At 37.7% G+C, this 12116-nt stretch overlaps 1 protein-coding gene across 1 annotated transcript in view; it reads right to left on the reverse strand.

Annotated features, from left to right (window-relative positions):
- Positions 1-12116, reverse strand: part of ephb2a (eph receptor B2a) — a 60279-nt gene that overhangs the window by 38400 nt on the left and 9763 nt on the right. Inside the window, exons 2-3 of the mRNA XM_081387287.1 lie at positions 8175-8239; positions 7178-7862 (exon numbers count right to left, since the gene is read on the reverse strand). Coding sequence (XP_081243413.1) covers positions 7178-7862; positions 8175-8239 — 750 coding nt within the window. The remainder of the gene's footprint in view (positions 1-7177; positions 7863-8174; positions 8240-12116) is intronic.

The raw sequence follows: 12116 nt of genomic DNA on the forward strand, positions 1-12116 counted from the left end.
TGTGTGTGTGTATGAATATATATATCACATCTCTCGTGAAAATCTCATTTTGTGAAATAAGATTTTTGTCCAATCGCCCACACCCCTAGTATGGGCCTACATAAAAAGGGAACAAAAACACCCTCCTAGTTGACTTTTTTTGCCTGGCCAGTGAAGCGCTTTCTTTCATGGTGATGTGTGAGGAGGAGAGGCACTGACAGTCCTCGTTTCCGTGACATTGCCTGGGCGCTGGAGTCTGATGGATGACCACTGGACTCCTGAAGGGCCTTTGATCAATGAGCCCCTTATCGATGACAACAGGACACCTGCTTCCCATCAAAGAGATGAGGGCCAGGCAGCTCCGGTGTGGGCATCCAGCTCTCAGCATTGATTAACCCCATGCTCCAATGAAGCCTCATCTTTTATCTCCATACATGTTTCCTTTCTCTCAGAAGGAAAGAGAAGTGATTGTGGACAATCTGTACTCGCTTATAACAATACATTTATTATTCATACCAATTGGTATAACCACAAAAGCACTTGCCAAAAAATTACATTTATGGCAATGTTTTGACTTTGATGCAACACGGAACACACTAAACTTCAGATTTGCCCTTATCATAAGTCTTATCATAACGTCTTTAGACACAAAGGTCAGCTCAAAAACAGTCCGCTTCAATGCACAGTCCAATACACGCAAAGCACTTCTGCCTCGAAAGCCTTTAAACAAACCATGTTGAATGCTGACATAAGCTAATGAAAACCGAGAAAGTGACATACCAAAAAAATTTCATTCAGTTGCATCATAAAAATCTTACAATATTTTAACTAAATAAGCTCAGATATGGCATGGTTATGCATTTGAACTATGAAAAACTATTATAGAACCTAAAATCAACCTAATAATTATTTGGGATGTGCGCAACAACTAATTTCATTAACGTTTACAGAAACTTTGCAACGACTAGTCTAAACCTATTAATATTAACGTTACTATAATGTTAAAAAAAAATTAACATTTATTTTCAGAGTGTCAGGCCCTGTTTGGTACTATATTCATGAAAAGTGCCATATCTATAGGAGGCCTTCGCACAGGGTGTGAAGTCATGGAAATCACACTTCAATAATACCTGCAAGCAGCGTATAATTGCAGCACTTTCACTCACGTTGAGCATAACAGTATAAGTATTACTTAGGAAAAGTGAGAATGCATGTGTCAAGACTTGAAATTCAGGGTTTATATTTAAAATAAATGGAATATCAGAGCGGATCGGTTTTTCATAGCAAGGAGAAAGATCAAAGAGCTGATGCAAGTCTGGCCTGGTAGGACAATCAATGAAAAATCATCATCAGAAGCGTAACTACTCATCCAGCTCTTGTTGCAAGTCAGTTGCTCTTCTGACTAGTGATTCTGCATCTCAGAAGCTGCAGTGTCTATCACAGAAAAACCAAAATGACATGAAAACATGAAATCTCACCACACAATAAAAACGTAACCATCTTATTATTATCGGTTGCATTCTCGGCTAAACGAAAAAGGCAGTGAAGAGATCAGATGGTCTCCACCGGTCAACATGTTAATATCAATGTTTTGTGAGATGTGGAATGAGGAGGCAATCCAAACAAATCCTCAATAATCCATTGTCTGACAGAAAACAAAAAGCTGCAGATTAATGGCCCGGCCTTGCATGACCACTTAACCTTCTTCAGAAGCCTAAGGGCAATTTGTCATTGTGCAACTAAAATATGCAGATATTGTGTGCATATGTGGGGTTTGCAATGTATACTGTGCTTTTCTTCTGCACAGACAAATAGCCAACTGATTTGATTTCTGTATTGCCTGACTGCAGTCTCTTTACATTCAGTGCTGCGGTGAAACAAATTGAAATATATCCAGTATCACAGGAACAAATAAGGTTGCAGACGACCTCCCTGCAGCAATGTGCTGCTGAGATTGGATTAGAGAGCTGTACCTGATAAAGTCAGTCCAGGAGACAGGCTCCAGCACCCTTCTTTACTGCCATGCCGAATAACACGGTTCATCTTGGGACTCTCCAGACCCCACATCCACGGTGAAGTCTCACTGCCATATATAATTACATCCAGACACATACAATACCCTTTGTCACAGTGAATGTGTCATATGCCTGATATTCTAGAACCATTTATAATGTGAGGACATTGAAGCAGCATAAGTGATCTATTGTACTGTTCTCGCTATAGGGCTGGGGTGTCTTTTCGATTCAGTTTTGTTATTGTTAACTAAAACTTTTTTTTTTCTATCATAATTTTAAAATAAGGCTAAAATAAAAGAAAAATTAGATGAAAACTTTAACTTAAATGAGAATTTTTGCCAAGGCACCTAACTGGCATCTTTCTTTAAGTTGAAGTAAAATAGCTGAAACTGAAATAAAAATAAAAGCTAAATAAAAATAATACATAAAATGACTAAAACTTAAGCTAAAATTACATCATCATTTAAATAATACTAAAATAACACAGGCTTGATTTAAACCTTATTTGATTGATTTGGTTATATTTCAGTTAAAATGTCCATTTTGCTTTACATAAGATATATTCTCTCAGAAAAATGTGCCAATGCACAATTATACAAGGCAGAGTTTCAGACTCATTCAAACTGGTGACTTTTTTTTGTACGAGGGATGAGCGGGGCACAACCTAAAGTTGTAACAGCTACGCACTTGGTTTAAAAGTTTCCACACATGCTAGCATGACAAAACTTAATGTATATTTACAAGCTGCAATTACATCACTATATTATAGAGAGAAAAAATACTCCATTTGACCATAGCTAAAGTAAAATTTCAGACATGAAAAGTGAGACGTAAAAAAAAAAAAAAAAAAAGACATGATAATCGTAATCGAATTAAATCGTGAGACCTGTGAAGAGTCCCACGGGAGTGCAGGTCTCTACTACATATTGGTCACACTGTATGCTCCTGATTCACTACAAAGAACCGCCTCATAAGAGTCATTTGAAGAGTCATTTGTTCGTGAATCATCCTAGACTGGTCACACTGTATGCATCTGATTCACACAAAAAAACACCTCATAAGAGTCATTTGTTTGAGAATCTGTTGTTTTGCTGGTCGTACTGTATGCTCTTGATTCACTAAAGACTAATAAGAGTAATTTGTTTGAATCAAAATACACCAGAAAAGCCAGTTATCCAACAAATGAAAATTATAATTAACCAAAAAAAAAATTCCCATCCATAGCTCTCTGTATATGTTAGAAAATAACTACAGTCATAAAGGTTGCGGAAACTGAGGAAGAGACAGACACTGTGACCCTCATGTGCTAAAAAAACAGTGTGTTGGTAAATTATGATCTATAGTGCCCATCTGAACACATTATCCAGCTAGTAAACACATGAAACAAGAGCTTTTAAATAGCGGCAGCATTGCACAAAGGTCACCAATCGGGCCTCAACCGTGACTGTGAAAGATTAAAAGATAGATACAACATTCCAGTGGACACTCATTGCAGGACTTAGCGGATCTAACTCTTCAGATACATGACATTTACATAATAAAGAGTATACAGCCTTGATTAACTATAAGCTTTTAGCTTTGAGGTTACTCCAATAAATCAAAAATTGAGGTTTAGGCCTAAGGTACTCCCTAGATAATAAAATATCATATTCAAAGATAACAAGATAACAAAAACATTACTTCTAATTGAAAGGTCAACAAACGCACATTGTGGCTGTCCGTGGAGGAATGTATTGATTGGCCATAACACAATATAAGCAAAAACAGCCGACATTCATCTTGTTTCAAGACACAGGCGGGTTTGGCTTGAGGGATTGGCCACAGTCCAGCTCCATACAGTAGAGGTAATTCATCTGCTGCCAACATTTATTTATAATTTATAATCATTAAACGTTAAAACAAGCAGAGGCTGTACATGAGGTCTATGTAATTACTTATGAAATGCAATCTAGAAGGCCAGTCAATAATATCCATCACAAACCACATCTGAATGACAGCGAGAGGGCTGAAGAACATCTCAAGAGAAGCACAGAGAGAGTCAGAAGGTCAGTTGGATTAACTGAATTAGTGCTACCACTAAAATTACTTGAGGTGTGGGTGAGTCTCAGTTCTTGGCTGTGGAGAGGAGAGGCGTTCCTGGCACAAGACATATGTAAATTCTATTTCACAAGCTGTTCCTGTACTTTCTTTCATAAGGATGGTTAGTCATGTTTCAATATGGTAAATAAGCCTATAAAACAGGACTCAACAATAAGAATGACCCGATGGCCCAGGGCTTGTGTGAGAGAGTTTTGGGTCAGTTTAATTTATAGTTATTCTGGCCCCAAAAACCTAGCACATGTCTGAATAGTGTTTTTTTTTTTTTTTTTGGTAACAAAAAAAATGAATTTATTAGTGCTGTCATTTTTAATTAACTTAGAAATGTTAAGTTTGAAATGTTAAAAATTAACTTAAAGTTCAGCTTTCATTGATAAAAGCTATTAATTTTAACATTAGGCTTTAAAAAATATAATACAACTTTTAATTTAAGTGAACTTAAAGCAATCTTCACAATAAACCCCTTGTAATAAATGTCACCCGTGCCCTTCAATATATCATTGCTCAATTTTTTCTATTGGCCCAGTCAGACCAGTTCAGATTTTTACCTGCCCTATCAAAATGCTACAATTTTTTTTTTTTTTTGGACCCATTTAACCTTGTAAACAGTGCTTTAAGATTTTAGGTAGGTCTAACAGGTACGATATATACAGAAATTTAATAAAGTTATCAAACACTTCACAGTCTTCACTGCATAAATTATAAATGAAATATAGATTAAGCCTTATTAAAGCTACAAAAGTTATTCAGTCAAGAGCAGTGAGTGTGATTTTCTCTACTGGCTTAAGTTAGCAGACAAAAATCCTTATTGTTGAGCAAATTCAGTAAAGATGTATTTATTTTTTGTTATTTAGCCTATTTCATAAAAAAAATATTTAGTTTATTTAAAACCAATTATATTAAAAAAAATGTAACAAAAAGTTATTTGATTAATCGGTGGGGCCATTACAAATATCAGCAAGAAAAGAAACTACTGGCCTAAGCCCAACTATCCAGCAGACACAGATCCTTATTGTTAAGCACTGTGCGGCTTTAAAAACACACCGCCACTGAGATGAAATCACTCACAAAGTGCTTTTGAAGTTGCATTGACCGGAAGCATGCAGTGCTGTGCCATTGTACCAGTATAACATTACAGTATAAGAGAATTACATGTCAAGCCTGCTATCAATTAGACCATTATGTCTCTACTTGGCTTTAATGAGCATAGCTACTGAATATTTCCTTTAGAGACAGAAAATGGAACTCATAAATCCATTTGTCTACATGCAGTCCTTGGTTAACAACCACAGGGGGATTCATTAGTTGTGCTTGATTTCTGAATGGACTCGCCAGGGAGAGCAGCGTCTAAGCGTCCACACAGCTCCCCCTGCACACTCCAAATTAGTCAATTAGGAGTGTCATTAAAGTGGTGGCAGCGAGGAGGATTAACACCAGGGGAAATAAAAGAGATGGTCTGGCTTGTGCTCGCCCAGGATATTGCCGATTTCCATCCATCAGCTGCTCCAGATGGGGGGATATTAGTAATTTAGATTCTGTCAACGGTACCCAGGAGAACCCTGCCAAAATCATTCCCTCTTTGCTGCCCTGCTCTCCTTGAATGTAATCATATCTGCCGAGTGCTGAGAGAGGGTGAAAAAAAACCACCTTTTTTTCTACCCAAATCCCTCTATTCATTCCAACCTATCAAGGCAGCATTACAACTGACTGGAGGATTTCTATTCATTACGGCTCCCTTGTTCTCACAGACAGAGAGCTACTTCCTTGTCGAGTAATGCTAGAAAAACAAAATCTCATGTTATAAAAACAGTTTTAAGGGTCAGTGCTTGTGTGTGCATGAGCGTGTGTGGATTTAGCTTGAAATAACAATGCTTGTAACCAAAGAAATCCTCTGCACATGGATAGAAACAGGCAGGAGGACACAATGTCTTTCAACTAGCTTTCATAAGGATCAGGTCAGTGAGTGTTTTGTACCTGCAGGGCAGCTCTCAGTAGTAAGACTCTGTGACGTGTGTGTGTGTGTGTGTGTGTGTGTGTGTGTGTGTGTGTGTGTGTGTGTGTGTGTGTGTGTGTGTGTGTGTGTGTGTGTGTGTGTGCATGCGCATGCGCATGCGCAAGCGCATTCAGGAAGGACATTAGGTCCTCCTTTTCCGTCATTGGATAAAATAATAATCAAAAAAAGACTAATACAAAGATTATGCAAGCTTTTTCATAATTTGGCAATGTATCTGTATTTCATGGTGCTTTATGTGGGTGCAGAAATCTGAGGCTGAAGCTGAGGCTATTCATTATTTATTTATCATTGCTGGCATCCGGCACTGTAAAAAATGTTTTGTCAGGCTACCTAAAAATGTAGTGTGTCATGTGGTAACATCTAAATCAACGCGACAACATCCCATCACACAGAACAAAGTTTTTTACGGGTCAAATCTGCTAGAAATTGCTCATTTAAGTAACAACAGTTTTACTTTTTAGTGAGCCATTAAAACCAGACAAAGATGAGAATGGCAGCCTTAAATTATTAATTACTCAGTCTAATGTGGTTTCGAAATCTCAAATTTTAATTATATCTATGCTAGACAAAAGGTTTTGTAAAATATAAAAAAATTCTAATATTTTATGAAGAGTCAAGCCCAAAAAAGTACATAAAAGTAGTATAAAGCACCAAAAAGTCTGTAGTACGACTCAATATCTTCTGGGTCTGGATTCACAAAGCATAAAGAAAAAATATCTTCTTAACTGCTATTTTCTTCTAATTTTTTTACTTTTTCTAACAATATAACTACAAAATTGATCATCTCTAAAGAATCTTATAGTAATTTTTCCTTCTATTTTCTTTCCTTTTTTTCAATGTTAGTTCTGGAGACAAAACTTAAGAATTTTAATTCTTGAAAAGAATGTTTAAGTCAAGCCAATAGTGTATGCATGATTTTTACTGTAGTCTGCCGGCAGCAAAAAAGATGTAGCCTTTGATGCATTTTTCACTTGCGAATCTTCAGCAAGAACCACCAAACAATAATTTTTCTGTAATTTTCTAATTTTGTTAAATACCTAATAAGCAATACTGAATAAGCAACAAAACTCACCTTTACACACAGTCTCGTTGTCCAAAGACTCGTACCCGGCCTTGCACACGCAACGCCCGATAGGTACCAGCCACTCCCCATCTCCATTGCAGTACAGTTTAATGGGTACATCCACTTCCTCTCCATTAGGTACACAAGTGCCTCGGGCGGACACCAGAGAGGTGCTCTCCGCCCCTGACAAGGTCTCCTGAAAGATGGCCCCATTCCGAATAATTCGGGGGCATTTGCGATAGAAAACCTTTACAGCGATGAGTGACATGCAGGCTCCGTAATCCTGAAAGGCCAGGTAGAAGCCATTACGGGACACCGGCCCAAAGCTGCGTACTTCCGTGTTGATCTTCATCATACCGACGCCCAGGTCCACCTGGGAGAAACTCTCATCGGCCGCAATGGTGTCCACCTTGACCCAAGGGTTCTCCATCCAGGCGGGATACACCTTGGTGGCTACATCAGAGTCTGATTCGAAGTAATACAGATTAAAAGTCTCCTTGCAAGAGCCAGGGACTTTTGGGATGCTGCTGCAGTCTCGCACGGAGAACTTCATCTCCACGTGGATCCGCTGGGCACCCTGCCGCCGGATGTATTTGGTGCGCACCCAGTTGTTCTGGCTGGCGTCGAAGACATTGCACACTTGGTAGGTGCGGATGGTGTTCATGTTCTCGTCGTAGCCACTCACCTCTTCCCACTGGAACCAAAGAAAAGATAATAACGTTTGAATAAGCAATGTGTGCGGCTAATAGTAAAAGCATGTTTTTTTTCGAGCTATTTGCATATTTATGAAACATTCGATTCTGGTTTCACACCATTACAGAAACATTATGACATCTAAGGTAAAAATGTGCAGAAGTGAGACAAACTGCATAGATTGCATTAAAATAATCTAATTTGGAATTCTTTCAACTTCTATTTCGGTACCACATGAGGCATGCTGAATTTGTGCACTGAATTATTCAGTTATGCTAGGTCTGATCATCTAAATTATTTCAATGAGACTCACCCCCAATGATGGATATATCATCCAGCCCAGCTCTGCCGTTGCCGTCGTGGAGTCCATCAACACATCTGAAAAGAAATGCATACCAAAAACCTGTAAGTTTAAAATGCTGCCACTAAGAGCCCATTACCGCACGTTCAAGCATTTGTAAGGTCATTGTTCTTCAAGTCTCTTAACAGTAATTATGATGCATAATGGATAGCTTTTCTGAATGTTAAATGAAGGATGACTCACACTGTGAGATGCAGAATAACAGTTGCCCATTTCACAGCAGTAATAGCTCGCTATTTCTGACTCTTATTGTTAATCAAATGTTACAAATGGCTATTACTGGATTGGAAGGTGTCATCCATCACAGATGATAGATCACATCATGTTCTAACATCTGCTTCCCTTCACATCTAGTTCGTAATTGCCCTAGATGACAGAGAGTGCCTTTCTATTCAATATGGCAAGTAGGACAAAATAGTTTAGAAATATGACTCTGATCTGACGTTTTCAATTATGTAGCTGGGAACAAGTGGTTTCTGCATATTGCCAGAATCAGTCAAATGAAACCCTAGGTTTCATTTTTTGTGCAAAAGATTTGTTGTACTGCTTTGGAGTTGACCTAAGAAGGCAAAATGCAAATGTACAAATTAACAAATGCACTGATATTAAAAGTCTGCAACCACTGAGCAGAGAATTATTTTCACCTTATGGCTAAAATAAGATGAGTCAATACTAAAATAGCATGTCAAAATAAATAAAAAAATTTAAAATAAAAGTGAATTTAGGTACAGGTATCTCAACATTATTATGTACAGTTTGAAAAATTGATATTCATTTTGCAATTCAAAGTACATTTTGCCTAACAATGACTTCATCTAAATTTAAAAATATTTTTTTTTAAGCAAACATATTTATATCAACTGAAAAATAATAATAAAAAACTACCACTTCTTGACAAGTAAAGTTACCCACCCCTCCCTGCATATAAGGGCTAAATCCAAGTATGGGGAAAAAACACTCCGATTTCCAATTGAAACAGGAATTTAGGGCTGGACATCACTAGTGTTGATCCTTCTCTTTTACATGGCGAAATGAAGGCTTTAGTTAAAGTTACATCAGAGTCATGATTTGCTACTTGTTAGTTGGAGGTAGGTGGTATTAGGGGGGCTGGACACTCATTTCTGAGGGCTTTTTATTGGACAAAATCTATGCAGGATGAGTCATCAATAAGTCTGTATATCAGCCAAAAATCAGCATTAAGGACTCGCACACTTGCATACAGACAGCCTCAAAGATAACAAATAAGAACTAAGTCGCAAAACCACACTTCATGTGAACATCCCGCAAGCCAATTGTGTGAAATATTCAGAATGGAGATAGGAATGTTTTTCCCCAAAAAATATCTAGAAAAATTAGAGTACAACCATCTGTCCAAAGGCTGTAGCATGTATAGCTGTTTATTTCTTATGTAGGCTATAAAAGAAATGTGATTGAGCACTTTTCATGTCTTGAGGAAGGATCACATATGGGGGTCCCGCAAGGTAATATGGGCCCCAGTCACAGCAACACTAACACATCCAGTGTGACACACAGACTCCCGGTGGCATTTATGAATCGGGATTTGGCAAGTGGCAAGAGGACTTCCTGAGATCGAAGCCAGAAGCCCCGTGACACACAATCCTGGGATCCCTGTTAAACACTAGCTCGATACAGCCTCAGCCATTAAGTGTCTCATTTATATTTCAGCAGCTTCTGCAGCTCAGGGGCAACCAAAGATATTTCTCCCAGGAACAGCACCATCGCTGTGTGTTTAGGTCAGTGAATGTGAGAATATGATGAGGCTGGGAGGAAAATACAAGTGGAAACAAACAATCCTCTTAGACTTTATAAGCTCATGGGTCAAAAAAAAAAGCACAAAATATGATTACTAATATAGCGTCATGCATTCAAGTAAAATATCCCTGCAACAAAATCATGAAATCCAGTAAATTACAACTGTCTGTGCATTGAAAGAAAAAGTTGTAGCATTTCCCAGTACTTGGTGCACAGTTTAATCAAACCCCCACTCCATCTGTCCAGGCATTCATGCAATCTCTCTCCCTCTCTCTCTCTAAATATTTTAATGAAAAGTAGGGCAGCGGGAGCCCAAGTCCAGTACATATAATCCTTACAGGCTGCGCTACACTCTGTATGCCACACTGGATTAATCCCACGGGAAACATGGCGAGTCTTCACTGGATTTTAGGTCAGCGTGCCAAGGCACAACTTTCAGTCCCACATTTTTTATTTATTCATTTCATCACCCAGTTTGCACATGCTGAGCCATGCCAATGCGGTGAACAGTAGCACATCCACAAAAGCTCATCAATCTCACACAAAATCACTCTCTTTGTGACCTTATGCTATCCATGCTAAAGATAAAACAAAAATCTTCAAATGGAGATGAATACACCTCAAAATACCCATAAATAAATGGCACAACATCCTAGCAAGTAGGGAGGATTAAGTAATGTTGATTAAACGCACCAACATGATAAACATATTATCCTCCCTCTTGACATTACTACGAGCGAGCCACAATACCAACAGTGAAATTTTAAGTGGATAAACTGGTACGGTAACACTGTTAGATGAAGTGATATTTACTGAGCCTGCTCAGAGGCTGAGAAGATGAATACTTGAAATATTATTTGCTCTTGTGATGGTGCTCTTGAGAAACTATGAGCTAGACTTAATGTTTTTTATGGCTGCAATGTTCCTTTGCATTACCATACTATGGGACATATGAGACTGCATAAAAGACCCACTTCCGGAACTCCTTGAAATATAGGCTAGGACTCCAGATTGCGACTAAAACAGACAATAATTGTGACAATAATTTAAAAACTATAAGAAGGCTTTGTTTGTGTCTATATGCGGGATGCATGAAGCACTGGCCATAAAGTCACAAAACCAAGCAACTTTCTGTTGGTCAGTATGGCAAATTCGCATGACCAACTTAAACCTGATGCAGAGTCTGCATGGGTATATCTTCCACCCTCATAGGAAATTCCAAATTGCACAGATTCCTATTGAAATGACTAAATTTTTGCCTGTGAAAATACGCAGAGCAATGGTAAATGTGAGAACACATTTAGCAGTTTAAATCAGACTCACAAAGGCAGTGAATCGAACTGTTCTCTTACTGAATCAAGAACCCTTTTTTGATTACGGCGATTCAAAATGAACTGGAAGTGGGAACCGTTAATGTGATGTAGACTGTCTTCTGTCTGTCTTTTTACAAAAGTGTAACTAAAAGATACATTTAGATTTATAACATACACATTACATTTGTGAATTTAAATGTATCTTTGTGAATCTTGATATTTCAAAAATATACATTTACAAAAATATTATTGGCTATTGTTTGCAATATGCGGTCCAATTGTAAGGATGAACCAACTGAAATTTACTTATTTTAGAGACAGACATAAATCAACACACAATTAATTTCATTTCTTTTTCCCAGAATATGGCTGAAATAATCTACAAAACTTTTTTTTATTCTTTTTTTTTTTTAATCATGATATAGGCCTACATTCTCATTTCATGATGATTTTATTGTCCTGATCTCCAACGTTAGTTTTGTCTGTTTTATCCAGATGGAAGCAAAAGATTGCCCTTGAAACATACTGAAAAATTCATGTAGAGTTAATTAAAATCAAGCTTTGATCATACACGATATGCAAAAACAACCCCTCAAAAACTATGCAGATCCTTAAAGTATTTCATTCCATTATATCAAATATCGCCAGCACACACACACATGAGCACTTGCAATACCCACATTATATTTACTGCTTGTTATGTTACTGACAATGGGATCCATAAGTCTGAGACCACTTTAAAAAGGTGTGAGTCAAAATCTGATTTTAACCTGAAAATAAATTGGGGGGATTGAGGGATGTTCTGACT

Source organism: Scardinius erythrophthalmus (assembly GCF_964197995.2).
Source record: "Scardinius erythrophthalmus genome assembly, chromosome: 15".
In the NCBI taxonomy this organism is placed as follows: Eukaryota; Metazoa; Chordata; class Actinopteri; order Cypriniformes; family Leuciscidae; genus Scardinius; species Scardinius erythrophthalmus.